At 48.1% G+C, this 27,117-nt stretch overlaps 2 protein-coding genes across 2 annotated transcripts in view; both read left to right on the forward strand.

The window, feature by feature from the left end:
* ints2 (integrator complex subunit 2) overlaps nt 1–18,932 on the forward strand; it is a 25,318-nt gene extending 6,386 nt beyond the window's left edge. The window contains exons 6-24 of the mRNA XM_064352322.1: nt 956–1,126; nt 1,457–1,677; nt 3,281–3,406; nt 4,139–4,210; nt 4,775–4,889; nt 5,812–5,880; nt 6,468–6,602; nt 7,309–7,485; nt 8,048–8,156; nt 9,257–9,361; nt 11,037–11,201; nt 12,601–12,802; nt 13,865–13,990; nt 14,345–14,546; nt 15,476–15,733; nt 16,068–16,175; nt 16,482–16,587; nt 17,088–17,264; nt 18,029–18,932. Of these exons, the coding sequence (XP_064208392.1) occupies nt 956–1,126; nt 1,457–1,677; nt 3,281–3,406; nt 4,139–4,210; nt 4,775–4,889; nt 5,812–5,880; nt 6,468–6,602; nt 7,309–7,485; nt 8,048–8,156; nt 9,257–9,361; nt 11,037–11,201; nt 12,601–12,802; nt 13,865–13,990; nt 14,345–14,546; nt 15,476–15,733; nt 16,068–16,175; nt 16,482–16,587; nt 17,088–17,264; nt 18,029–18,198 (2,814 nt within the window). The 3' untranslated portion in view covers nt 18,199–18,932. The remainder of the gene's footprint in view (nt 1–955; nt 1,127–1,456; nt 1,678–3,280; nt 3,407–4,138; nt 4,211–4,774; nt 4,890–5,811; nt 5,881–6,467; nt 6,603–7,308; nt 7,486–8,047; nt 8,157–9,256; nt 9,362–11,036; nt 11,202–12,600; nt 12,803–13,864; nt 13,991–14,344; nt 14,547–15,475; nt 15,734–16,067; nt 16,176–16,481; nt 16,588–17,087; nt 17,265–18,028) is intronic.
* A 1,858-nt stretch (nt 18,933–20,790) lies between these two features.
* Nucleotides 20,791–27,117, forward strand: part of auts2a (activator of transcription and developmental regulator AUTS2 a) — a 554,127-nt gene continuing 547,800 nt past the window's right edge. The window contains 1 exon segment of the mRNA XM_064352323.1: nt 20,791–21,101. The gene's annotated coding sequence lies outside the window, so the exon portion shown is untranslated.

Genomic DNA, 27,117 nt, shown 5'->3' on the forward strand with positions numbered 1-27,117 from the left:
GTGTCCCTCCAGAGTCCTTATAATGCCCCTCTGAAGTTCTCACGAGCACAACAGCACACAGAGCTGCGCATATACATCTGGCATCCCCAACCCTGGATGTGGAGGGCCATGGAGTCTGCTAATTTCTGTTGATATTCAGCGCTTAATTGGTCAATTAACAAAGTTAATTAGACTGTAAACCCGGCTTAAGTGGTGTCTTGGGTAATTGTAATGTGACTACTAAACCCTGTTGCACTCCCAAGACCCCCGTTGGGGGAACCTCTGAATTTTCAGCCACAGAAGGACTTCCCTAAAATAAATGAAAAGCATATAAAAACGCGTTCTGAATAGCTCTGGCTGAATGAGGGCTTGGCTGGAGCAGAAGCCGGCGTGCGCGAGCGTCCCCAGGGCTGTGTTTGGGAGGCCCTCAGCCTCCGGGGCTCGTGTTGCGGTCGAGTGGCGCAACTGGCGGCTGGTCCTGGGGGCGCCGCGCCTCTGCAGGTTAGTCACGGCCAGGCACTTATCCGCTTAATCTGGCCCGATGATCGTCTGGAAGCAGGCGGCTAGGCCCTGCTTCCTCTCCTTCCCCCCCCATCCCCCCCCCCTTCTCAGGATGTTACTGGTTGAGAGTCACGCCTATGGGCTGGCAAATCCGAAACGTGGCGGATTGCCTGCGTGTGGGAATCGAGTGGAGTGCCTCGTATTGGAGACTTTTAAAAGCGTGATAAGCAGCTCAATACCTGCAGCCAAGTATGCTGGGGAGCCAGGTTTGCACAATATAGCACCCAGCAAGTTGCTGCTATTTGTTAAATATGAGCCACGGCGGTGCTTGAAAGCTTTATAGCCTGTCTCCGGGATACAATTTTTCTTTAGTTTATATACTGTACGTTGTGAAAGCAAATACACCCTGAAGCAGACGGAAGTGAGTGGGCGTGTGTTCTCCGATTGGGTAACGGCGCCTGTGCGTCACCTGCAGGTGGAGGAGTGTCACCTGCCGGGCCTGGGCGTGGCCCTGACGCTGGACTACAAGCCGGACTCCGCCGACGACGCCGTCAGCCCGCTGGTGTCCTTCGTCAGCGGCCTGCTGCTGGGCACCAACGGCAAAGTGCGCACCTGGTTCGGAATGTTCATCCGCAACGGCCAGCAGGTGGGTGTGTGGGTGGGCGGGGCTGGGTGTGGCTTATTCTTGTTGGGTCAGATGCCTTGGTTTTTGAGAGTATTTAATGCCTTTTTTCTTTCATATATATATATATATTTTTTTTTTTTAAATGAAAAGAACCAGATTATTTGAGTGGAAATGTTGTACTCTGGAATTGTGTAGAACATATTATAGCTAACTTACAGTGGATAGTGTCTGACTGCTTTCTTAAAAGGCGTGGCCGTGGTTTTTTGTCAATGGTTCTTTGGTTGCTGTTAGCGGTTCATTGACGGTTCTTTGCCTTCCTTTGACGGTCCTCCGGCGGTCGCTGCCCACCAGAGGAAGCGGGAGAGCAGCTCGGTGCTGTGGCAGATGCGCCGGCAGCTGCTGCTGGAGCTGGTGGCCATCCTGCCCCGCTCCCGCAGCACCCACGTGCCCAACGACAGCGAGGGCGACAGCGACGGCGGCTCCGGCTACTCGGGCCTGCGGGAGGAGCACGTGGTGAAGGCCAGCGCCCTGCTGCGGCTGTACTGCGCCCTCATGGGCATCGCGGGACTCAGGTACGCCTCGCAGCCCAGACCTCTATCCTGTGGCTCCTACCATGGTCCTCAGCGCAGCCCTAACCTGGTCTGTGCAGTCCTACCGGTCTCCAGTGCAGGCCTAACTGGTCTACAGGCAGATCCCTAACTGTGGTCCTCACAGTGCAGGCCATTGGTCCTCAAGCGTCGCCTGGTCCTCACAGCGCAGGTCCCTAACCATGGTCCTCACAGCGCAGGCCCCTAACCATGGTCCTCACAGCGCAGGCCCTAACACGGGTCCTCACTGCGGTCCCTAACAAGTCCTCACTGTGCAGTCCTAACCATGGCCCTCAGGCAGGCCCTAAATGGTCCTCACAGGCAGGCCCCTACCTTTGGTCCATGCGTCTACCATGGCCCTGTGAGGCCCCTAACTGTGGGCTCTCACAGCCCTGGAGGCCTGACATGGAGCTGTTCATTCACTCATTCAGTCTTTAATTCGATCAGTTACATTTTTGTTACCTCTCTTTTTATGTAATTGTTTACAATATAGCACAATGTTAACATGAGATATTTATTCTACCTGGCACGCTTTGCCAATTCTGACATGTTGCTTCAGGGTAAATAAACCCTGTAAACGTGAAAGGCACCTAATTAAGAAAAATTAGCAGCTCGTTAAAATTCTGTTATTGCAGCTACGGTTAAAAAAAAACCAGCATATGTACATATATATATTTTTTTTTTTTTTCTAGCAGACTTCCAAATTATGGTTCAGCACCTGCTTTTTATAAATTCCGCGAACTCTTCCAGCACATGCGATTTGAATCGATTGTATGTTAATTAAAACGTGGCCCATAACGCTGAATAATTGCAGCCCCAATTCAGTGTTATCTCTGAACATGGGAGGAGAGGCATTTCAGGTATTAAAGAACATGGGATTACATGCCTGGCTGCCGGAGGGGAAGAATTATGCATTTGTTTGGGATTGTGTTTAAAGTGGGCTTTTTCTGTCTCCGGCTGCCTGTGAGGGTGGGTTTTTCATGCGGGGAAGTGGCAGTGGGAGGTGGACAGGGCAGTAAAGACTGGCCATCCCTGGGCTTAGAGCGCGGATAAATTACAGCCTTGGCGCGGGAGAATTGATCGGGTGCCCAGTTCATTTGTCAGCCAATGGATCGGGCCAGAGCGGGGCGTTAATGCGCTGTGTGTGTGTGTGGGTGTGTGTGTGTGTGTGTGTGTGTGTGTGTGTGTGTGTGTGTGTGTGTGTGTGTGTGTGTGTGTGTGTGTGTGTGTGTGTGTGTGTGTGTGTGTGGGTGTGTATTTTGTATGTGTGTGGGTGTTTATTTATGTATGTGTATGTGGGTGTGTGCATGTGCATGTGTATGTGTGTATGGGTATGTATATATATTTGTGTGTATGTGTGTTTGTATATGCATGTACATGTATATACGTGTGTGCGTGGGTGTGTGTATGTGTATGTGTATATGTATATGTGTGTGTATGTGTGTGTGTGTGTGTGTATTTGTATTTATGTATATATATGTGTGTGCATGCATGCTTGCATGTGCATGTGAATGGGTGTGTATTTATGTATATGTGTGCGTATGTTTGTGTGTGTGTATTTTATGTATATTTGCGCTCATCTCACCAGGCCCACGGATGAGGAGGCGGAGCAGCTCCTGCAGCTGATGACCAGCCGCCCGCCCGCCACCCCCGCCGGCGTGCGCTTCGTGTCCCTGTCCTTCTGCAAGCTGCTGGCCTTCCCCACGCTCGTCAGGTACGGCCACCAGGGGGCGCCCATAACGGGCACATTCGCCTCCCCCTCTGCGGGAATGTAGCGCTGGTGTCCTGCCAGGGATATGAGACTCACCGGTGGAGGCGCAGGCCACGCCCACACTGAGCGCGCTCAGTCCCCCAGCTGTCGGTTAAGGCAGCCCAGCTGCCTCGCCGCGTTGCGCGGGAGACCTTGGGCCGTTGCCGCGGTGATGTACGGCGAGGCCGCGGGGGGCCTCGGCCGCCGGGTCGAGAAGGGACGACCGCTGCGTGGCGTATAAACATGTCCGCCCGCGTAAACACGGCTGTTTGTTAAGGCGAGGGAGACTTCCTGTCTGACCGATGGCCCTGCGCTCCCCGTCCCTCCTAAATCAGAGCGGACTCTGACCCCTGAGGGGGGGGGGGGTGCTCCCAGACACAATAATCAATGTCCGCTACAGGGAACTTAAACGGAAAATATGCGGTTTCTTTACATGAAATGCAGTAGTGATGATGATAATAACAGTTCTAATGATACGTTCTAGTTTAATGTGTACTGCCATTGCACTGCTATTATTATTGCTATTGATAATACTGCACACGATTATTATTGTTAATACCGCTATTGTTACTGTAGTTGTGGTTATTGTTGTAATAATTATATGTAATAAAATGGAATGTTGGCAGTGGGAATTCCTTAGTATTATTTGAGTGACATGCGCTCCCCCCCTCCTCCCCCTCCCCCCTCCCTCCCCAGCACTCCGGAGCAGGAGCAGTTGATGGTCATGTGGCTGAGCTGGATGATCAAAGAGGAGGAGTATTTCGAGAGGTGAGGATCGGCGTTCCCGCACTGTTATCATACTCAGAAAGGGCCGTTTATCCCCGGTGCTCTACGCACGCGCTCAGTAGAGAGCTGCCCTTCGCGGGCGTTTCTCTCAGCGCTAGGTGCTTGTTTGTTTGCGCGGAGGCTGTCGGTGTAGCCGTTAGCGCAGCTTGGTTTGTTCAGTGATCTGATGGCGTTCAGGTTCCCCGCTGTGCGCTGTGGTTAGAGCGGGGCGAGCCGGCGGGTCGAAGCCGTCCCTCCCCCCCCCAAGGCGGGGCCGGTCGGACCCAGGAGGCCCCCCGGCGGGGGCCTGTAACGCACTCCTCCAGCTACACCGACTCTCCCTCCGCTCACGCACGTCACTCCCGCGTAAATCTTTCACGCGCACGGGAAAGCGCACACGTCAGCGGGAACGTAAATCAGTGCTGCTGGAGACGGCGTTTGTGGATGGGGGGGGCGGTGGGCATACGCTAGCATAGTCATTTTATTACAGTGCCCCCCCCCCCCGTGCTGAGGAGGCGTTATCGGCGGCGCGTGAACCCCTCTCCTCTGTCCTCTGCCCCGCCTCAGTGCCGCCGGCGTGGCCGCTTCCTTCGGAGAGATGCTCCTGCTGGTTGCCATGTATTTCCATAGCAACCAGCTCAGCGCCATCATCGAGTTGGTCTGCTCCACTTTAGGGATGAAGGTAAACGATCGATGCGCTGTCTGAGAATAGCACACGCTAGACCGCTGCTGCATGCTCAACACACACACGCATGCACACACACACACACACTCATGCACTCATACACACACACACACACACACACACACACACACACACACACACACACACACACACACACTCATACACTCACATGCACACACACACACACACACACACACACTCACACACACACACACACACACACTCATACACTCACATGCACACGCACACACATGTACACATGCACACACACACACACACACACACACACACACACACACACACTCAAACACTCACATGCACACACACACACATATGCACACACACACACACACACACTCATACACTCACATGCACACGCACACATATGTACACATACACACACACGCACGCACACACACGTATGTACACATACCCACACACACACGTACTCACACACACACATACACACACGTATGCACACACACATGCACACTCATACACTCACACACTCAAACACTCACATGCACACGCACACATATACACATGCACTCAAACACACACGCACGCACACACACACGTATGTACACATACCCACACACACACGCACACATGTACTCACACACACGTACACACACACACACACACACACACCATCCCATCCAAACTGCTTTGTCTGGCGCATCTGTGTGTTCCCCTTGCGCACAGAGACGAGGTGCTCAACAAATCAAGCCTCGAACGAGAGGCTCCCAAATCACGCCTGCTGTGACTGTAACCACCCACGCCGCTGTGTTCAAGGTCACACAAAAGGAAATCACAGAACCCAAAAATATTCACTTTCCTTCAGGGCGCTTCCGTCCCTCAGCAGTTAAACTCGGCTTCCATGAACTTAATCTCACAAAATGCACTGACTCTCTCGCAGATCGCCATCAAGCCCAGCTCCCTGAGCAAGATGAAGACCATTTTCACCCAGGAGATCTTCACCGAGCAGGTACTGCAACCGGGCCCCATCTAAACCACCTTTCTCTCACTCACAGAACGGAACATATTACAATCCCTTTTGTGTTGTTTTTATTTTTATTCATGTTTTATACTTGATATGCATGTCAGAGGATCCTGTGGTTTCTGTCTTAACTACCGTTTCACTGCCCTGGGTAAATTGTTTTTACAGTAACATTTGATTGATAATTTATTTGATGAGTGCTTGGAACATCCAAATGAACACCTTTTCTGGGCTTGCATTGCACACTGCAGACATTTTCCCCTTGATAATAGTCAGGTGACTTATCTCTGTCCCAGAGATTAGGCGGCAATGTAGTGTAATGGGTAAGGACCTGGTCTTGTAACCTAAAGGTCACAGGTTCGATTCCCAAGTAGGACACTGCCGTTGTACCCTTGAGCAAAGCTACTTAACCTGCTTTGCTTCAGTATATATCCAGCTGTATAAATGGATGCAATGTAAAACGTTGTGTAAGTCACTCTGGATAAGAGTGTCCGCTAAATACCTGTAATGTGATGTAATGTAAGATGACCCTTGACCCTTTTAAAGTCGCAGCCGCCGCGTCTCTTGTGCCGCAGGTGGTCACCGCCCACGCGGTCAGGGTCGCCGTCACCAACAGCCTGAGCGCCAACATCAGCGGCTTCCTGCCCATCCACTGCATCTACCAGCTCCTGAGGAGCCGGGCCTTCACCAAGCACAAGGTGTCAATCAAGGTAGGCCCTTGTGATGTCATAATCCACGCAGAGCCCCTCCCCCCCAGCTGCAATGCACTTTATGAGTGAAACAGGCTGTGTGTGTTTCTGTAGGAGTGTTCAGTGCTGATGGGTTGAATGCCGCAAGCGTTTACAATTATTCGCTGTCATGTTAGTCGCTGTAAACAGGATTAACAAGATCCATTCTGTTATACAGTGTGTTAGACCTGTGGTTCTGGATGTGTCTTGTGTTGCTTGTACCCAGTCAGAACAGCTAGGCTCTGTGCCATTTCGATTATGTCATTCAGGAAATGAACAGAAAATCAATGAGTTAATTGAAAAGGCCCTATAGAATATCATTGGCCTTTTTCAGTTTATGAACCGATTTGAATTGACTGATTTGAAAGGGCATTGAGCCTAGCACTGGTACGGGTCCTAGCTGGACTGTGGGTTTGTTGTGCTGTTAAAGGAGTGGTTCCCAATCCTGTTCCTGGAGATCTACCGTCCTGTAGGTTTTCACTCCAACCCTAACAAAGCACACATCATTAAGCATCTAGATATCTCATTGAGCTGCTAATTAGTAGAATCAGGTGTGCTGTGTTAGGGTTGGACTGAAACCCTACAGGACAGCAGATCTTGAGGATCAGGGTTGCGCAGCGCTGTGTTAGAGGAGCGTGCTGCTGTGCTGTCACACGCTGAGCTGCTGTTCTGACGCACGTCCGCGCAGGACTGGATCTTCAGGCAGCTGTGCGAGACCACCACCCCGCTGCACACGCAGCTGCTGCCCCTCATCGACGTCTACATCAACTCCATCCTCACGCCCGCCTCCAAGGCCAACCCCGAGGCCACCAACCAGCCAATCACCGAGCAGGAAATCCTCAACGTCTTCCAGGGCCTGACGGGGGTACTTGCGGCGTTCCGCTGGGGAGAGAAACACTGACACTTTCCCTGCACTTCTTTTTCTAATGTTCATTCTGTTAATGTTTGGGGAAAATGCAAAGATACTGTCATACACCATGTACTCTGATGTAAGCTATTACCTTATACATGAAGAAGTCTTGGCTTTCCTTTAGGCTTTCTATAAATGAAATTTTATCTGTATGTTTAAACATGAATATGGATGATTATTCATTTCCTCCTACAGCAAATTCAAACGTAAGAAATTAATATAGAAAAATATTTTTTTTAAATATTGAAATATGTGCTTGACTGTGTTACGCCGACAGATTAATTAAACGTGTGGTGAAGTGTTACTCTGGCAGCCATTTACCAGTAATCGAATACCTTGACACTTCCTACCACCGAGTATATTAATCACTGTAACCCAGTAGACTATTTCAGTTTGTGTTCGTTTCTGCATTGGTAGTCCCACAAATGGCTCCATTATATTTCATTGCCCATTGGCCCCTTGTAGCGCTGCAGTGCTTTTGACCTCTGACCTTTGACCTCTGGCTGTTGTGTCACAGGGGGACAGCGGTCGTGGACGCCCCCAGTACAGCATCACAACCCAGCTCCTCATTCTCTACTACATCCTGTCCTACGAGGAAGCGCTTCTGGTCAACACGAAAGCACTGGGTTTGTACACCACTCTCCCTTTTTTATTTTCATTCATTCATTCATTTCATGTCATCCATCTTGCCAGTTACTTAGTCTCCTCCTTGACCAGAGTTGCAGGAGTTTGTGCCACTTGGTTTGAGGAAGAGAGGGTGTCATCAGATTGACACCCCCTCATCTCCAATCATAGCTTCTGTTTTATCACTGTTTTATCACTGGTGAACAGAATAGCAGAGCAGCGGCCTGTGATTGGTTCAGTGTTCTGTCTAATTTGCATTGGCCCCGCCTCTGCAGTCACAGTTCCCTCCTTGATGGTCTATCAGCTTGAGGCCCATAAACTGGTCACTGTGTGGGGAATCAGACAGTGAATCTTTAACCCTGTAGCTTGCAGTAGCCAGCAGCAACAGCAGGGCTTTGTGGAGCAGAACAGACAGGGACACAGAGCCCTTCCTCCATTAGTCACCATCCGCCCGTATTTGTCTTTGGAGTTTCCCAAATTGTCGTGTTTGCTTAAGCAGTTCACACCTCTGGGGAAATGGAGGGTTCCCTTCAGTTTCGCTAATGAAGCGGCTTCAGTGTGAGGAATGGCTCTGCTTTGGACGCACACAGCCAGTTGCATCTGATAGAGGAGCAGTTGTGAGATTAGATTACATTAAATGAATCTAGATTAGATTAAATTATACTTTCTTGTCAGATTTCTCAGCAATTGGTCTTGCTTCCCAAGCCATGCTCCCTTTCACATGCAGGGGGACAGACAGTGATGCAGTAGTCAGTTGTGAGAAGGGGGGGGTGGTAGGTGAGGCCAGTGCACCCTGATTGGGTCTACCTGGACACTGACGTGTAATCTTACCTGTGCTTGACTGTTCATGGGTAGAGTTTGAGTTTGGCACGCAGAGCCGGGACTTGCTCAGGGTTCCACTGGCTTGTCTCGCTCCATAGCTGTGAACAGGATGACATCAATGTACCATTTTGTTTCTTCAAACGCACACGTCTTCTCCATTGACTGGTTAGCGTGAGGAGTAGATTTGAAACCTCTTGGGAGTGCCCTGAAAATGACCCTTGTAAAGTGCTTTGAGTCCTGCTAGAGGAATTAAGACCCCTCTGTCTGCACCTCTCTCCAGCCCTCATGCAGAGGAAGCCCAGGTCCTACTCGGCCACGCTCATGGACCAGATCCCCATCAAGTACCTGATCCGACAGGCCCAGGGGCTGCAGCAGGAGCTGGGGGGTAAGAGTCAACCCCTCCTCTTCCTCCGCCCGCCCTCACACCCACTCACACCCCCTCACTCTGGACTAAAGAGGCGACCACATTCATTTAAGAAAATGTGTATTGTCCTTTTTTTAACTATTTCTGATTTAGTACAAATGCAGTATTATAGGTATACGTTTTACAGATATTATTAGTTAAAGCTATACTAAAATTGCATCTCAGTTTTTTTCCCACCATTTTGTGGAAACGTGACAGAAGATAAAATGTAGGTATTTAACTGGAGCTGGGATTTAGGTTTCATTTGGTTGTTTACCTTGCTTTACTTGATTGGCCCCAGAACTCGGCAAAAGTGATCAGATCAACATTAATTTGACCCAAGAACAGCCATTTATCACAGCTGGCTAAACAGGCCCACATAGTATATGTTAGTTATCACTGACTGGAGTGATTCATTTTTTCTTTCAATTCTTTAGGCTGCTAATTCAGATCAATTTACAGATACCCCCTTTACGTGTGTCTTGGCAGACCAAGTCAACCTCTATTGATCTGGATTTCGAATGTTCAAGTGCCCTGTATTAGCGTGGATAATAGTTTTAACCATGGTAACAGAACAGAGACAGTTACCGCATGTTCAGAAATCAATGTTCACACAAAACCGTGGATGAAGATCAGTGAATCTGCCCATTAAGTCTGCTGTCCTGTTTAAACACATGTGCGGTGCTCAGTGCTTCACTGTCTAATAGCTCTCTTCATTATGACGGGCTATTGTAGCTCAGACTTGTCAGTGTCAGTGTTCCAGTGGAGGGAAAGCATTACTCTTCCAGCCTGATGGAAGGTGTCTGGTGTCTGTCAAAGTCAATCTGCGTATCAAGCCCAGTTAGTTTCGCATCTAAGCTTGGTCCAGTGCCGGGGAATGCAAAGTTAAGTGGGGTTGGGGGGGGGACATAATTCATAAATGAAATAAATTATTCCCATTTCTTTCGAGGGCATCATTATTCAAGCACTATATCAAAGTTAATGTGCAGCGAAATGACGAAACTATAATAAATGCATACACAGTATTAAAATACAAGTGGCAATGCTTGCGGTGAGGACTGTTACAGGATGCTGTATAAACCCTCACTGGAGTAACTAAAGAAAGGGCTAATTTACAAGCTGTCAGGAAGTCACGGCCTTGTCTAAACGACAACATAAAAATAAACAAGAACTCCCCCCCGCACTTACAGAATCCTCAGCATGGTGAGGTTCTCCTGTGCATTTTGAGATTGAGTGAGGACAGGTGGCACATAACCTGTGAGGTATCTGCTGTGGGGCTATGGGAGCCCATTATTGGGGGGGTGAGGGGGGGGCAGGGGAGGAGTTGGTGTGAACTGTAACTACGGGCAAGTGAGTCATCATGAACCCCATAATGGGCGTAGCTGTAACAAGCTGTCAGCCACTGGCCTGTTCTAGCCAATGACGAGGCATTGCTCTCCATAGCAAAACACAGTGATTGGCTCAAATTAGGGAGACACTTGAAGTTTATGGTAGCCACGCCCATTTTTGGTTTCCGGAAGGCCTCGTTCTCGCATCACTTAGTGAGCTGGTTTTTGACTAAACTGCCCTGTCTGCTCACTGTATCTGTCCCCTCTACCTCCACCCCATTTCCACCACTACCCTCCACCCCACCCCTACCGCACATCCCCCCCCCCAGGCCTGCACTCCGCCCTGCTTCGCCTGCTGGCCACTAACTACCCCCACCTGTGCATGGTGGAGGACTGGATCAGCGAGGAGGAGATCACCGGAACCCTGCCCCTCCTGCGCAGGATGCTGCTCACCAGCGCCACCTGCAGGTACTCCCAGCAGCAGCTGCAGGAAGGTGAGCACCCCCCCCCCACAACCCCCCTTCTCTGTCAGCTGTCCCACCCAGAGCTGGAGAAAAGCCTGCGTTACAAATCCCATGATCCCCCCTCTCTCTTTCACTTTATCTCTGTCTGTCTCTCCCTCTCTCCCTCACTCCCTCTCTCCCTCTCTCCTCCTCTCTCTCTCCTCTCTCTCTCTCTCTCCCTCTCTCCCTCTCTCTCTCTCTCTCTCGCTTTTACACCCCGTGCTAAGGCCTGGCTTTTCAAATCCTCAGATATGACATGCGATTATGGAAATGGAGACGTGATCTAATCTGAACCTCAGGTGGAGGGGTGTTTAACAGCAGAATGAGACTCCGGGGCTGGGGGGGGGGGTGTTTAAACGCGCTGCTTTTGCCTGCGTAAGCGCTTTAGCAGGAGCCCAGGCGAGCGCGCTCTAACGCCTCCCCCGTATCGCCGATGATGGAGGTGTCGAGCTCAACGCCGTTGCCCCCGTGTTGAGTGACGGCGTCTTGACTGAGCACTGCCTCTCTCAGGGCAGCTGGGACCGGGTGTAATTTAGCCCCCCATAGGGGTGTGAAACAGGGTTCACGTTTCGGGGTTTACCGTTGCTGTTATCTACAGCGCATTACACAGCTTGCATGTTACATTTTTTAAAGATACAATCCACGTATACAGCTGGATATATACTGTGGTAGGTCAGGTTTGGTACCTTAGTCAAGAGTAGAGTGATGATGTTCCAGACTTGGAATTGAACGCACAACTGAACAGTTCCTTTACCACTGTGCTACCCTGCTGTAGTGTTCAGCCAGTCTAGTTCAGGTTAAGCACCTTACATAAAGAAGTCTGGGATAATCTCCAAACTGCTAACTGAACATGAAACTGAACAGTTGTTGGCCACTGTACGACACTGCTGCAGTGTTGAGCCAGTCTAGTTCAGGTTAAGTACCTCAGTCAAGAGTAGAGTTATGTCCGACCTTTGAATTCAGCATCACATTACATAACATTTATTTGGCAGATGCTTTTATCCAAAGCGACGTACAGTAAGTCCAACACGCAGCTGAACTGTTCCTTTACCACTGTGCTACCCTGCTGTAGTGTTCAGCCAGTGTAGTTCAGGTTAAGTAAATTACTTAAGGAGACTGTGATAATCTCCGAACTTGTAACTGAACATGCAACCGAACAGTTGTTCGCCACTGTACGACACTGCTGCAGCGTTCAAGAGTAGAGTGATGGTATCCATTACATTATATTATATTTGACGCTTTTATCCAAAGTGACGTACAGTAAGTCCAACACGCAGCTGAACTGTTCCTTTACCACTGTGCTACTCTGCTGCAGTGTTCAGCCAGTCCTGGCCTGTCAGCTGACCCTCGGCCCTGTGCCCCGCCCCCTTGCCCCCCCCTCCCCCCCCAGCCTTCCAGGCGGTCCCGTCCAGCGGCCCGCGGCTGATGCGGATCCTGGAGCACCTGACCCTCCTTTCGGCGGGCGACCTGATCCCCTACGCCGAGACGCTGACGTCCCACATGGGCCTGCTGCTGGGCGCCGGCGTGTCCCGCAGGGTCCTGCAGACCGTCAACAAGCTGTGGATGGTCCTCAACACCGTCATGCCCCGCCGGTGAGAGGGGCGGAGCTCCGGGGCCCCGCCCTCCCCGCGACAAGCCTAGCACTTTAGCACGGCCCAGACAAGTCTGTCAAGCAGGGCATTCGAGAATACAATAGAATAACTTCATCGTCCATGCAAACTTCGTCAAATTTTCCTTTGGTTTCCTAGAAGTCATATTTACAGTTTACACAGACAGAAAGGTATATATTTGTGCATTTTAGAGTTAAATACAGTGGCATCTAGGCAGATTCAGATAAATTCATATAAACCTCAAAGTTCATTTGCAAGTTTGTATACATTTGTATATGTATATGTTACAGAGGTCTTCAGCTACTTTTAAAAAATGGTGCTTACGAGTCACAAACTTTCCGCATATAAATTTGTGCGCGTGCGTGTGCAAGCAAAGTTAAACGTACGCCTTCTTAAAATACACACCGCTATTATCGTGCTGTCGGCAATGGAAGGTAATGCGGGCGCGTCGTGCGAATGGTCATTCAGCACAGCTCCAAAGGCTCGTCCTGTCCGTTTGAAATGGGGAAGGCCCAGATGCTCAGGAGCCTGCGTACCCAGGCTCACCTCTGCTACGCTCGGCGTACGGAAGCTCACCTCGTGCCAGCGCTCGCTCTAGAACGTTCCGCAGCGAGACCCCGCGCTCCCTGGCGCAGAAGGGGAACGGAGGGAAAAGAGCCCGTCTAATCGATAGGCTGTGCTTTAAGGACGAGGCCCGGAGCAGGTGAGGCTGTGCTAGACGCTGGCTTAATGCATCCCCCCCCCCCCGGCCCCCTCCCTCCCCCTGTTGTATGGAACAGCGGGCCGGCCGTAGGGGACTGAAGGCGTAATAAATCTCCCCGGCACTGCAGGAGAATCAGCCTTTTCAGAGTCCCATCGATTACTGTCGGGGGTCCACCGGATAGCAGACCGCTCTGTGTTAGCGGACCGGGCGCGTTGGCGGAAAGAGCTACCGACCCTGAGGTTCGGGGGGCGAGCGAGCGACCGCGGGGCGGTTTTGGGGAACGCCGCAGACTGCGGACCCGTTCAGGTTCCCTGACTCCCCTTCTCTCTCTGCGCGTTCAGGTTGTGGGTGATGACCGTGAACGCGCTCCAGCCCTCGGCCAAGCTGACCCGGCAGCAGCGCTACACGCAGAACGACCTGATGATCGACCCCCTGATCGTGCTCCGCTGCGACAGGAGGGTCTACAGGTGAGACATGTGCTGGGACACTGTTCCAGTGTAGCACAGCTTTCTCTCCCAGTAAGCAGGTGTTGAACAGCATGGAGTATAGCAGATTTCCCTAATAACTTAAATAAAGCAATAAGAAAAATTCAAAGCATAAGGATGTGCAAAATTTCAAAATTTATTTCAAAACACACACCATATAGGTTACAAAAAATATATACCAGTTATATCTATGCATGCCCTCTTGATATCTTTTCATGTTGAATATCTGTTTCAGAATGTATAGTTAATGTAATGTTTTGTATACTGCTCTATATATATTGTAATTTAAAAGGCACTAAGGTGTAAAACTGAGTGTAAATAAATGCGTATCCCCAGATGCCCGCCGCTGATGGACATCACCCTGCACATGCTCAACGGCTACCTGCTGGCCTCCAAGGCCTACCTGAACGCCCACCTGAAGGAGACGGCCGAGTTCGAGCGGCAGGCGCAGACCATCTCCAGCCTGGGGCTGGCGGGGCAGCCGGACACCCCCGAGGTGACCCGCGAGGAGCTGAAGAACGCGCTGCTGGCTGCTCAGGTACGCCCCGTCCCCCCTGTCCCCCCCGTTCCGCCCCGCCCGCACCTGCACGGCGTCGGGCGGCGGCGTCGCTGGCGCTGTTGTGTCTGTGATGTCATGGCTCAGGGACTGCAAAGTTAACCTGGTTTAGTGGTGCAGTAATGCTGCACGTTCTCAGTGTTGCTAGCCCAGTCTATAACTCTGGAGCTCATGCAGCTCGTGTAGATGTACCTGTATTCTCTCACACTGTAAGCACTCTGGATCAGAACATGTGTTAGATCAGTGATCTTCATTCCTGATCCTGGAGAGCCATAAGCTCTGCTAGTTTTTTGTTTACGCCTTCATAGCAGCAACCAGTTCAGACCCAAGAAACCAGGTGAGGTGAGGTAACTGTGTAATTGCCCTCTTAAGTGCTGAGTAACAACAAAAAACAAGCAGACCCTGCAAGCCTGCCGGGACCAGGAATGAGGATCACTGTACTACATGAAGGTGATGTAATGTCTTGAAGCAGGGTTTCTTTCCCCAGTCTCTGATTAAAAAGAGCGGGGGGAAGCGGACTTTGGAGTTCCGTGTGATCCTTCTTTTTTTCTCTGTAGTTGTTTGTGTCACTGAAGCCGGTGCTGTGGGGCATTAGCTGCTGTGTTTAGGGTCATGCAGCAGATTAGTGGGGGGAAATCCAGCCGCCCGCTTCTGGGCGGGGCGACCAGCCTGCGGGACAGGGGTGTGCGGAGGCATTTTTGGAAGCCTCGTGTAAACAGCGAGCTGTCGGGACGGCCCCACGGATATTTCGTCATCTTGATTAAAAACAGATCGGAGGCGCCTCGGCCTCCCGTCACGGGGATGACAAATTCCTGGGCCAAGCAGCCCTGTGACAGGGCCAGAGGGGGAGGAGCCAAGGGGAACGCCCTCCCCCACCTTCCCCTCCTTCACCGTTCCGTCTCTCCAACCAGGACAGCGCGGCGGTGCAGATCCTGCTGGAGGTGTGCCTCCCCACCGCGGAGGAGCAGCAGCAGCGGGGGGGCGGGGCCGGGAGCCTCCTGAAGAGCATGCGCGGGGCGGCGGAGCAGCCGGAGGCGGGGCCGGCCGAGGGGGCGGAGCCGGAGGCCGGGCTGCTCAGCGACCTGCGGGAGGTGCAGTGCCTGATCTGCTGCCTCCTGCACCAGATGTTCATCGCGGATCCCAACATCGCCAAGCTGGTGCACTTCCAGGTACGGCCACCCCCACCAGGGCTCAGGACACGGAGTTAAGCTGGACTGGATCCACTTAACCAGAACTTGGCATGTCAACATATGAAGCTATGTGGATACATTATTATCTGTCTTAACCATTATTTAATTAACTCTGGGTATCACCCCAAATTCCAGGGACTCAAACGATCCTTTCATGGACAAGGGATCGTACCATTCAGCTGCTGAAAGTTTAACATGAATGCACCGTATGTTTCTGTATCGGAAACAGCGTGCCTGAGCGTGTCACAGTAATCACAGCTGTCTGATACTCTGATTCTGAGCTGTAACTGTGTGTGTGTCTGTGTCTCTGCAGGGTTACCCCCAGGACCTGCTGCCTCTGACGGTGGCTGGAATCCCCTCCATCCACATCTGCCTGGACTTCATCCCTGAGCTTCTGGCTCAGCCCCAGCTGGAGAAGCAGGTACACGATCATCTTCATTACCCCAAACCCAGCTTAAACAGGTACACGATCATCTTCATTACCCCAAACCCAGCTTAAACAGGTACACAATAATCTTCATTACCCCAAATCCACCTTAAACCCAGCTTAAACAGGTACACACTCACCTTTATCAAACAGGTGAACGCTTATGTTAATAAGCTCAGTTATCAGGGTTGGGTTCCATAGACCATTTTCTGCACACTCCTGGGTGTTGGTTTTGCAGTTTTTGTGAACGGTCCCTCTCTCTCTCTCTCTCTCACTCTCTCTCTCTCTCTCACCCCACAGATCTTTGCCATCCAGCTCCTGTCGCACCTGTGCATACAGTACGCCCTGCCCAAGTCCCTCAGCGTGGCCCGCCTCGCCATCAGCGTCATGGGCACCCTGCTCACTGGTACTCCCCCCCACTTCCTGTCCTCTCTCTCTCTCTCTTATTTCTCCTCCTCTCTCGCCCATCCATTCCTTTATATACCCGCCTTTGTCTCAGTCTCCTTTTCCTTTCTCTTTCTCTTTCTACTTCTCTCCGCTTTATTTCAACCTCTCGCACTCTCCGTCTCTCCTCCCTCTCCCCCTCTCTGTTTATATTGGAGTCCTATATAAGGCCCGATTGCGGTCAGCTGCAAAGATTCTTCATGTCAGTATTGTGCTGCCATCTCCTGGCTGATTCGCTACATTGCAGTAGAATGTGAATGGGCTTGTTCCACAAGTGAAAGTGATGTCAGAGAAGTTTCCAGATAGATTAAAAAAAGGTTTTGCTGTGAATTGTGATTTACTATTCGCATTTTGTTTTAGTGTAGAATTTTGTCTCGTTTTATTGAAAGATTAAGGCACGTTACAGTACCTGTCGTAATGCGTCGTAAGCAGCGTTCGTGAACGCCGTCTCGTTTGTCCCAGTCCTAACCCAGGCCAAGCGCTTCTCCTTCTTCATGCCCACGCTGCCCTGCCTGGTGTCCTTCTGCCAGGCCTTCCCGCCGCTCTACGACGACGTCGCCGCCCTGCTGGTGCAGGTGGGGCAGGTCTGCGCCTCCGACGTGGCCACCAAGGCCCGGGACATCGACCCGCTCATTGCCCGTAAGTGTGCGCGAGAAATGGGGCGCGCTCGCCCCACACACCCACCGGGGGGCCCCGCTGCATCCTCACACCCACCGGGGCCCCACTGCACCCCCACACTGCTGTGGAGATTGTATGCTGACGCATACCAGAAGTATACTGTTTTATACTTGAGGTATATAATTGAAGTTTATATCAATTATGCTCATATACTATTTTATCACATGGGCTGGTTCTGCGTTTTCTTCGCCATTCTATACCTGTAGGACATGATGGCGGTAAGCCGCAGGAAGATACTGTTGAGGTATCTGGAGCGGGTGGGGGGGCCCTTTGTGCGGTTGGCGGCTTGCCTGCAGTTCTAGGGACCGCCGTTGGTCATAATGGTCCGCGCCTGACCGCAGCGTCCCCTGCCGTTCCTCGTTACCGCCGGCAACCGCTTCCCAGTTGTTGGGGGTCAACAACTCTGCATCCCATTATCCGGATAATGCAGTTAGCCTGCTCCGCTGGCTGGAAAAATATCTGCTTCTGAGGCAGTAAAAACAGCGGGATAACTGGATTAGGGGATATATATATACTATAAAACTCAAGTGCTGTGCGGTGCCATGGAAACATAATTTCTTCCCTCCAGAATGGGTTAACGTCAAACGGGGCTGTCAAGGTAGGATGGAAACGTCCCTGGAGGAACAGCGTCCTTTGTGTGGATGGGGGCGGAGCCTGATGTGACTCACTCCCCGTGACTCCTTGCCCCGCCCCCTGCTCATGTGTCCTCTCCTCCCCCCCCCCAGGGCTGCAGTACCTGAAGGAGAGGCCCAAGGAGGCGGCGGGGGCCTTGAAGCGGACCCTCCCCCAGCGGACCGCCGAGGAGCTGGGCTGCAGCGACCCGGACGTGCAGCTGTGCTACTGCATCGAGGCCACCTTCAGTGACATCATCAGCATCGGCCTGCGTGGGACGTAGGGTCCCGGGGGGGGCCCGGCCTGGGACGCGGGACGCACCCGTTTCTGAGATGCCCCTCTCTCACGCACTCCCCAATGGGACGATGCCTTTCCGAGAAGTTTTTGGCGACAGACAAAGAAAAAAATGTTTTTGTCTAACCAGACAAAGAAGCTCATGGTCTTTTTATGGGCCAGCGGCTCTGTTTGAAGAGACTCCATGTCTTGACCGCAAAACTGTCTATACCAGTATCCATTACTGTGTGTGGAGGCATAAGTAGCAGACATTTTCAGACTACAGTCATTTGACTAAAGTGTGCTTGTGTACGGCTAATGATAGACAGCTGTCACTGTAGTTTTCAGCATCCTACATCCCTGTGCTATCACATTCAGGTCTGTGTATTTCTAGAATATACAATTTTTTGGTGTTTTCATGGTTTGATAAAGAGATGTCATGTATATATTAAGTCTGTGTGTTTTTTTAAATTTCAGGGTTTTTCCTGTACTTGAGGTATTCATTTGCATAGACGATGGAGACATAATCCAACTGTACGTAGGTAAAGCAAGCTACAGATACTATAGGTCTGTTTTCTGGACCACTGTACAAATAACATTTTCTAAGCTGAAAGTCATGGTATCACTGCAAGGAGTGATACAAAATGATCAGGTTACCTGAAATTTAACATTTTGGAGTTTTTGTCTTTTTTGTATTCATGTTTGTGTTTTTGACATTTTTGTATTAAAAAAATTCTGAAAGCCCCTTGCTGTTTTCAGCCTGCTGTTTATATATCATCAGACTTGGGCCTCAGTTGCCTAAAACCATAGAGCAAGAGTGTTCTATCTGTGGTGTGTCTGGAAAGAAGATCAACTGTGTGAGAGATTGGTTTCCTGCAATCTGATTGGTTCTAGCAAGTCGTAGTCAGTATTATCTTAATTGGTCAATGCTTGATTTGGCTTAAATTGCCATCTCCAGCTGGATCCACGCCTACACAAGACGATGATTTGGCAGACAGAACTGACCATTGGTGTATGAGCAAAGGAAGTTAGGTGGATTTCCACCTGGTCAGGCCCACAGTGCCATAAGGATGATCCTGAGCTTGACAAGTGAGGCTAGGGTTCCAGCAGTTTGCTATGACCTTGAGTAAAGCACCTGATCAGTATCAGTAAATAGATGCACATGTGTGTGCTTGTTATTTTCCCTAATGGCTCACTGGGAATCTATATGCAGACATTTTGGTGCAGTGGATACTGTGTGTTTGTGTGTGTTGAGTATTGTCACTGTGTCACTGATTCAGTTGAATCACATTGACCTGCAAAACACAATGGAGACCAGGCCAGGTAAACAAAGCCATGTTCTCTCGAAACATCACAAACATTGGTACATTTTTGTTCAGCCTGTTATATGAAGGGCTGAAATAATTTTCTGTTAAATCTCATGTAATTTCTGTACTAGAATACTGAATTGCAGTATCTGCAAGAAATCCAGTGCTGGGAGGATGTTTTGTGGTTGCCTTAATATTTAATTACAGTATGAAGTATTAAAATATTTGTCATCTTTTCTGCTCGCAGTGGTGTTTGTATATTGCTACATTTATTCTCTGCATGAGTAATTCTGTGAGTCACCCATGGAAAGGCTGGCTGCCAAATGAATTAATAATACAGTAGTAAAAATTCCTTAAATTGCACATGGAGGAGAAAAGTACTGGTGATTCAAACATTTACTGAAAATATTTTATGTATGCATTTCCCCCATAAAGCACACATTGAATGTAGCTTTCAAGAAACATGAAAACAGAATTTTAAATCATTTTGTTCCTTTAGTCACTCATTAAAAACGAAGCTCATATATGAGAAGAGCCGCTGAAAGCTTAACATTGTAAATAAATAACTCAACTGTCATTTTGAGAGTTGCCAAGCAACAAGCCTGACAGTCGTTGAGCTTTCGAATTCCCCCAGCATGTGTTTCTTCTAGGCAGCATGTGTTGCAGAATCACATTTTTGAAAAATAAATAAGATAAATCTGCGACTTCCAAATGTGAAGCCTTGCCCCAAGCAATATATGTAAGTCGTGTTTGTAATAGTGTGTGCAACATTAAATATGCTGTCATATTGTATGAGAATAAGTGTATAAACTTTCAAGATTTACGTGTAACAAAGTCAAGCGGGGTTAGTAGTGTGGCGCGTGCCGTTTTTTCTTTATTTCCACGCTATTCATCTTTATCACGATAATCATAGTTCCTGGAGCCATATCTCATTCAATGGTGTAGAGGCTAAAACAGCTTTTAAAATGTTCATACAATGCATAGAATGCAATAGTACTTCCCCAAGACTATTCCATTATTGATTTGTTATCGCTAGCTACTTCGGTCTAGCTTATGGACTATAACATTAAGATAATTTGACAAAAATGGCAAGCTAGTCAGCTTGCTTGAGGTAGTCATCTATAAACCTTTTGTTTCTGTATGGTGGTGACAGGGTAAGTTAAATCATTTAATTAACCTTCCATCTTACGATTCGGAATAGGCCTATACTAACACACACCCTTTCCCATCTGTTTATTTATCGCTTCTTGATGTGACGTCACGCAGCTCTTCCACAGGTGATTTAGATTGGCCTCCTAATTATTGTGGGAGAATCAAACGAAGGAACAAGGATTTTCGGCGTTCTGCTTCGGTATTTTAAGTTCTGATACAGTGATGTACGCTATTTTGCCCTCTTCTATTCGCTGCGTGTCTTACTGACAGTTGCTGTTTATTCCACAAGCCTGTGGATTTCGAGGTTGGAGTATTCTGCCAGTGATTTAGTTTTTCTTTCATTCTATTAAAAATATATTAAGTAATAAATAAACGAAGCAGACAGCCCGCGAACGCCGAAGGCAAAGGAACGATTGGGATGACCCTGGTCAAAGGGGTTAATCTTCCAACAGAGGTGAGTTACCTGAGGGACAGCTGTCCGGCAGCATTCATGTTAGGCTAGAAAACTTCCCGTTTCCAGAATGAAGTCATTTGAAGCAATATTTCGTATGTCCGCTTAGGTTAACGGGAGAAAAAAGGACAAATGTTTTCACTGGTATCTTCATGAGCCTGGTATGTGTCGCATCCAGACTAATGAATGTGCTCCTCACGCAAATGCCGCCCAGGTACCACGCTGATGGAAGAGGATGCCAGTGCCCTCACAATGTCTTCATTTGTAGTCGCTGAATAATTTAGCAGCCCTGTTTAGTCAGGCCGTTGCCTGGATGGAGACGTGGTGTCCTCGCGATGTTTATAGCGGGCGGCGGGAAGCTGCCTACCGTCAGAACAGCGGTGGGCTAAATGCAGCCTGGTGGCCAGTGGGAACTATTCTTATCAGTCAGTCTACTAGCCGCTTATCCCGAGGAATGCTAACGAACAGAGACCGTGTGTCTCAATGTTCTAACGGTGAGCATTGACTTTGTGGGGCTTTTGATCGTGACCCTTGACCCCACCCCGTGTACATTATCAAGATCAACACTTCAACAATACATGTTCAAAATGCAGTGTTATGACATATTTGGCATGCTTTCAAAAAAATCCATACATTTTCAATACTGTATATGTTCCATTTCTGTAAAGGACCACAAAGGTATATCATGCTGAACTCATGGTCTTTCCAGTGGTGAGAGATCCATGTTCCTTTGATTGCTGTAAGTGACTGTTTGAAATGCAACCCTGAGGACTTGCAGAGATTGATTTTAGAGAAAACCAAATGTTACTGTAAGTATTAAGACGGCAACCACATTTTCAAACGTATATGAAACGCCCGTCGAATGTAAAGTAGAAAGTGCGGAGCGAGAAGTGAACTTATTTACCCACGTAAATTCATATCTGATTTCCCCAAGGAAAAGGCCAATGTTGCTGATGTATTCATCGGCTTTCTGCTGAAATAGCCATCAAGCTCTATAATGAAATGTATTAAGCTGAAAGCCTCTCCTCGCTTCCGGCCAAAGACTGCATATCTCAAACAGCATCTCTCAACTCTGCCATCTTATCAGATTGATCTGCCCCAGCGTCTCCCCTGATGGGATCTTCAGTATATTGGCCATGTAATTGTGCAGCAACTGAAATGGCGACTTAACCGTCCTTGTGAACTTATCTCTAATGCAGCTGAACTGGGAGGAGAAACATTTATACATTAGCCATAAGTATCTCCTAAACTACATTACCCACCAGCTTTTTGGAGGGTGCTTATATCATTGGTTGTCATTAAGCTTTCACGGTGAAGAAACCCTGTGATGTTCTTGTTCCATGTGCTGTAAAACTTTCGTCATTTATTCATTACCGTTTGAACTAAGATCGTTGAGTGCCTACCGTGACTGCCAACTGGTAATATATTTGTAGAAAATTACATCCCAATTATTTTTTTCATTTACGTTTTAAATTAAAAAAAAAAATTTTTTTATATGGAAATCCCAATTCCCCCCATGAGACTGTTCCTTCCTCTGTCAACCTAGGACGCTGCAGCCAGGCACCGTTTGTAGCCGACAGGATTCAGTACTGGGCCTCAGGGTGTATCACAGGCCCAGAACGGGTGCTTTTGGCCCAACATTGCCGGGAGCAGCCTTAAAACCCCCCACTCTGGTGGGGGGCACGTCTTTATCTCCTGTGCGTGCTTGAAGCTTAAGTCCTCATCTTCAGTCTGGGTGGGAGGAACTCGCCACAGTTGTGTTTGTACTCGACCCCCCCCCCCCCCAAACCCATTGTTAACAAGCTCGTGTGGCTGAAAGGACCGCTGTCTTCGCCTCTCTGTAAGAGCTCTCCAGCTCTCTGAGGGGGTGGGAGGGGGGAGTGAGGGAGGAACAGACAGGGAATGTTCAGTCAACAGTGAAATATGCACTACTAATGAGTGTGAGGTTCGCCGTGAACTTCAAATATCCCACGAGTAGTCTCTTGCTCAATAGAAAAAAAATAAAATAAGCTGATAGCTTTTTTATAAACCGTTACCCAGTACTGCTGTGGTGGCATACAAAGGAATCTCGAATGACGGCAAGTGTTCATTGATTAAAATGAGCTGAGAAAAATGAATTTTAATAGAGAGAATGAAGTGGTTTTGCTTCACCATGAGGCTGATTGAACCATCATGCAATTTAGATATTTAAAACGTTATTTTTTTCCCCCCTCTTAAGAACCGTTTATTCATACATAATGACCTAGGATTGGCCGTTGACCCAGTTGCTAGCATTCAAATGAATACAAATGATTCCCATTCCCCCACCCCCCACATAGTGAGTTACTGTTGCTGGGATACCACGAACCTGTCATGATGAATACATTTATACAGACACAAATTAACTAGACAGGGCTGTACAATAATGTGCTCTGCCATCTGCAGGACACCAGGTATACACATCCCTGCTATTCTCCCATAGGTACAGTGCCTTTGGAAAGTATACACCCCCTTTAACTTTTTACACATTTGTTCCTGGTACTCCTTAATATTTTAATGCATGGAAATGTATTCCCCTTCACCAGCACAATGAATTCACCTTTATGATGGAAAAATGATGTTTTCAACAAAATCTTTTCAAAAATGAAAGACATTTCTCCTTTACCAAAGTTTTCATCCCCACCCCAAGTATGGTCAAAAATATATATAGGCCTTCGGCAGCAGTCTTGGGTATATATTTAAGCTTTGCACATTTACATTTGGCAATTGTTAACAATTTACACATTATTCCATGAAAGTTTGCTCCAACTCCGGCAATTTTAATTGAGGACACTGGCAGATGACGAGTCATACTGTAGATATTCAGTGGTATTTTTAGTCTAGGTTTTGGCTTGGCCATCCAGAATACTGACCATTTATTTCTACTTTTTAACATGTGCTATGGTCCATTGTTCTTTGGGAACATGAATATTTCCCCTAGAAGTTAAATGCTGACTGAAACAGGGTCTCCTCAATTATTTACCCACATTTGGCTCCATTAATCTTGCCCTCGATGGCAACAAGCATCCCATTCTCTCCTGCTGAAAAGCAAACCCATAGCACGATACTAACACCACCATGCTTGACGGTAGGCACGTTGTTACCTTGGTGATGGGTACTGTTCAGTTTGCACCAAATATAGCTCTCTGCTTTCAGGCCAAAGAGCTCCACTTTAGTCTCAATCAAACCGCAAAATCTTCTCCAGAAGGTCGCGGGAGACTGTCGCATAGTAAACCCTTGGCATGATGTTAATGGTGCCCCGTAGCCACTCAGACAAAGAGGCCACATCTTTTGAAGTGTTGAAGAGATTGTTGATCTATAGACAGTTTCTTACATTTCCATTCCATTCATTCTACACAATCATGCAGCTGAACGCAGGTTAATTTGAGATCAACCTTGGCGGACCTCGATAACGTATTTGCTGTAATCCTTCAAGGGAGTTAATACACATCACCCACTTCAGGTTGCTGATACAAAGGGGGTGAATGTGTAACAAGTTATTTTTAGATTGCGATTTTTAATGCAATTCTGAAGACAAAAATACTTTTAATTTAATTTTGACATTGTGGGTTACTTATTGAGAAGAGGAAAGCAATATACTTATATTTATTTAGTTTTGCAATACAACAGAATGAGAAAGAAATAATCAATGGTGGAGGAGGGGGGATGAGGTGAAAACTTTCAGAACGCAGCGCATGAGTTTAAACAAGGCAGGAGCTAACAGGCCAGAGCATTGTGGGCTGATTCTATGGGCACTAAATGCATATACAGAAATGGCGATGATGTCATCATCTGTAATGATCTGACTGTTGGCAGTGTGGAAATGATAAGATCCTCAGAGGGCTTGGAGAAGAGTTGCAGAGGTACTTTTTGGTTGGGTGAGACCGCATGGCCGCCGGCCACATCTGAACCCTTCCTGTACCAGCTACACGTGCTTTTCTTTTCTTTTTCTAAAAAGCCTGTAAAAAAAAATGAGAGAATACAAAGGAAGTCCCAGGCCTTAGCCCATTGGGAGATGTTAGCCCGCAGGTGAATGCGACTGAGCCGCTGCGTTCAAGATTCAGGTTGCGCGCATCAATTTGTCTGCACCTCACGCTGAGTCGTATTTTAATTCTCTGCCGGTCTGAGACGCGAGATTAAAAAACGGGACGTGTTTTTACGAATAATATAATTCTTCTGCGCTTTTACTTCTCACCACACGGGGGCACTTTTGCTACACGGTAGTCGCAAGATTTAGTTGTAATTCACCCGAGTGCCTCCCATTGCAGAAAATATGGAGTCACACGGCAGATATGTCACCCGCGCAGCTATCTTACTAGGAGACATACCGGGGGGTTCGGGCGACGCACTCACACAAGGGAGAACCGGCTCGGCTGTCCCTTGAAAGGTTTTCCAAAAACGTCAGGCTGTGAGCTGGTTCAGATCTGTAAACCAAATTATTTTTTGTTTGATTTTTTTTCTCCCTCCGCTACACATTGGACTGATAACATTTGCTCCACATCTGTGTGTGTGGTCAGCGCCTATTTTATTTTCTTAGTTCCTTTGAAGGGACACGTCAGGTTATTTAGCATTCGTCACACCTGAGCTTCCCGCGAGGATCGTCTGATTTTCATTGCGTCCTGTTACACCGCGCTAACCATGGAAAACATCCCCCTTAATGGGATTACACATATTTACTAATCTAATAATTACACAGTACAGTACTTGCACGCGTATATTCATGTTGGTGATTTTATGCGTGGCGGGTTTTCTGTGGTACCGAATATAGGACTGTGTAAGAGGGATGTACATAATTTTTGCATAATGCTTACATGGTTACTGTAAAATAATCACAGAATTACTCGACGGTTTGACCTAATCTGTCTCATAAATACAGCGTGACCTTAAAGCACAGCCACCTTCACCTTGGACAAGAGCATTTTCCAGACAAATAGCTATGCTCTGTAGATTAACGTAGTCGATAAAAAAAAAATTATATTGCATGGTTTTCTACTTATGTTTTTAAAGACAGACTATATGACATGCGTTTACTGTTTTGTGCTACTGGTGTTAATGTGAGCCCATTAGGAGTTTGAGAACCCCCCCCCCCGCTTTTCCTGTCTCCTGCGTATGAATGCACTTCTGAGGCGTATAAATCCAGTCCCCTCCACACAGTTAGGCTTTATTGTGCTGTAACTCACAGATGCCATGAAAGAAGCCCCTGGCATGCTGGAGGAGATCACATAACTGCTTTGTTTTTTACCCAAAGCTCGGGAATGTTTAAGCACCTTTCAAAATTGACTTCTTCTTTTTTTTGTATCGTTTCCCCTGGAAGCGTGGTATAAGGATCTGGTGTGTTTTACGGTTGTGTTACAAACAGAATTTTGCATTATTTATGGTTTTATGTTTTATTATTATTCTCCGAATGAAGATTAACTGGGCATCTCTGGGCACTTTGTAAATACAGCGCAGCCTGGCTCGCCAGTGTAAAGCTCTCAAATGAATTTTTTGAAGTTAGACTAGTCTTCATTATGTTCGATTTCTGCGTTTCTGTGTTTCCACAACATCCCTATGCTGAAATGAAAACAGAAATAATAGCCATTTTCATTTGATACTGCGATCTACATATCACTTCATGTGGGGATAATGAAAATGCCCAATACCATTGTTGATTGGACATGAGCAATGCTTCCCATTGGATCAAATAAAAATTAAATTGAACCTTGGTGACTGTAAAATGACAGAATTGTTGTTTGCTACACTTTATAGACTAGTAAGACCTGATCTCCATCCCCATTTCTGCTGAATCTTGAAAACACTTGCCTGTCAAACAAACTGCCACATAAGAAAAGAGAGGGAATGGAAAGAGTGGTGGCTTAGCAGTTTTCATAACGTCTGAAAACGCTGCATTACAAATCCTCCTGCCAGTGCTTTGGAGTATAACTCAATTAGTCTATTTACAGATTCTTAGAGCCAAATTCAATGTTCTTTTGCCTCGGAGCAATCCATTCAGAGGTAAAAT

Source organism: Anguilla rostrata, chromosome 9 (assembly GCF_018555375.3).
Source record: "Anguilla rostrata isolate EN2019 chromosome 9, ASM1855537v3, whole genome shotgun sequence".
Taxonomy (NCBI): domain Eukaryota; kingdom Metazoa; phylum Chordata; class Actinopteri; order Anguilliformes; family Anguillidae; genus Anguilla; species Anguilla rostrata.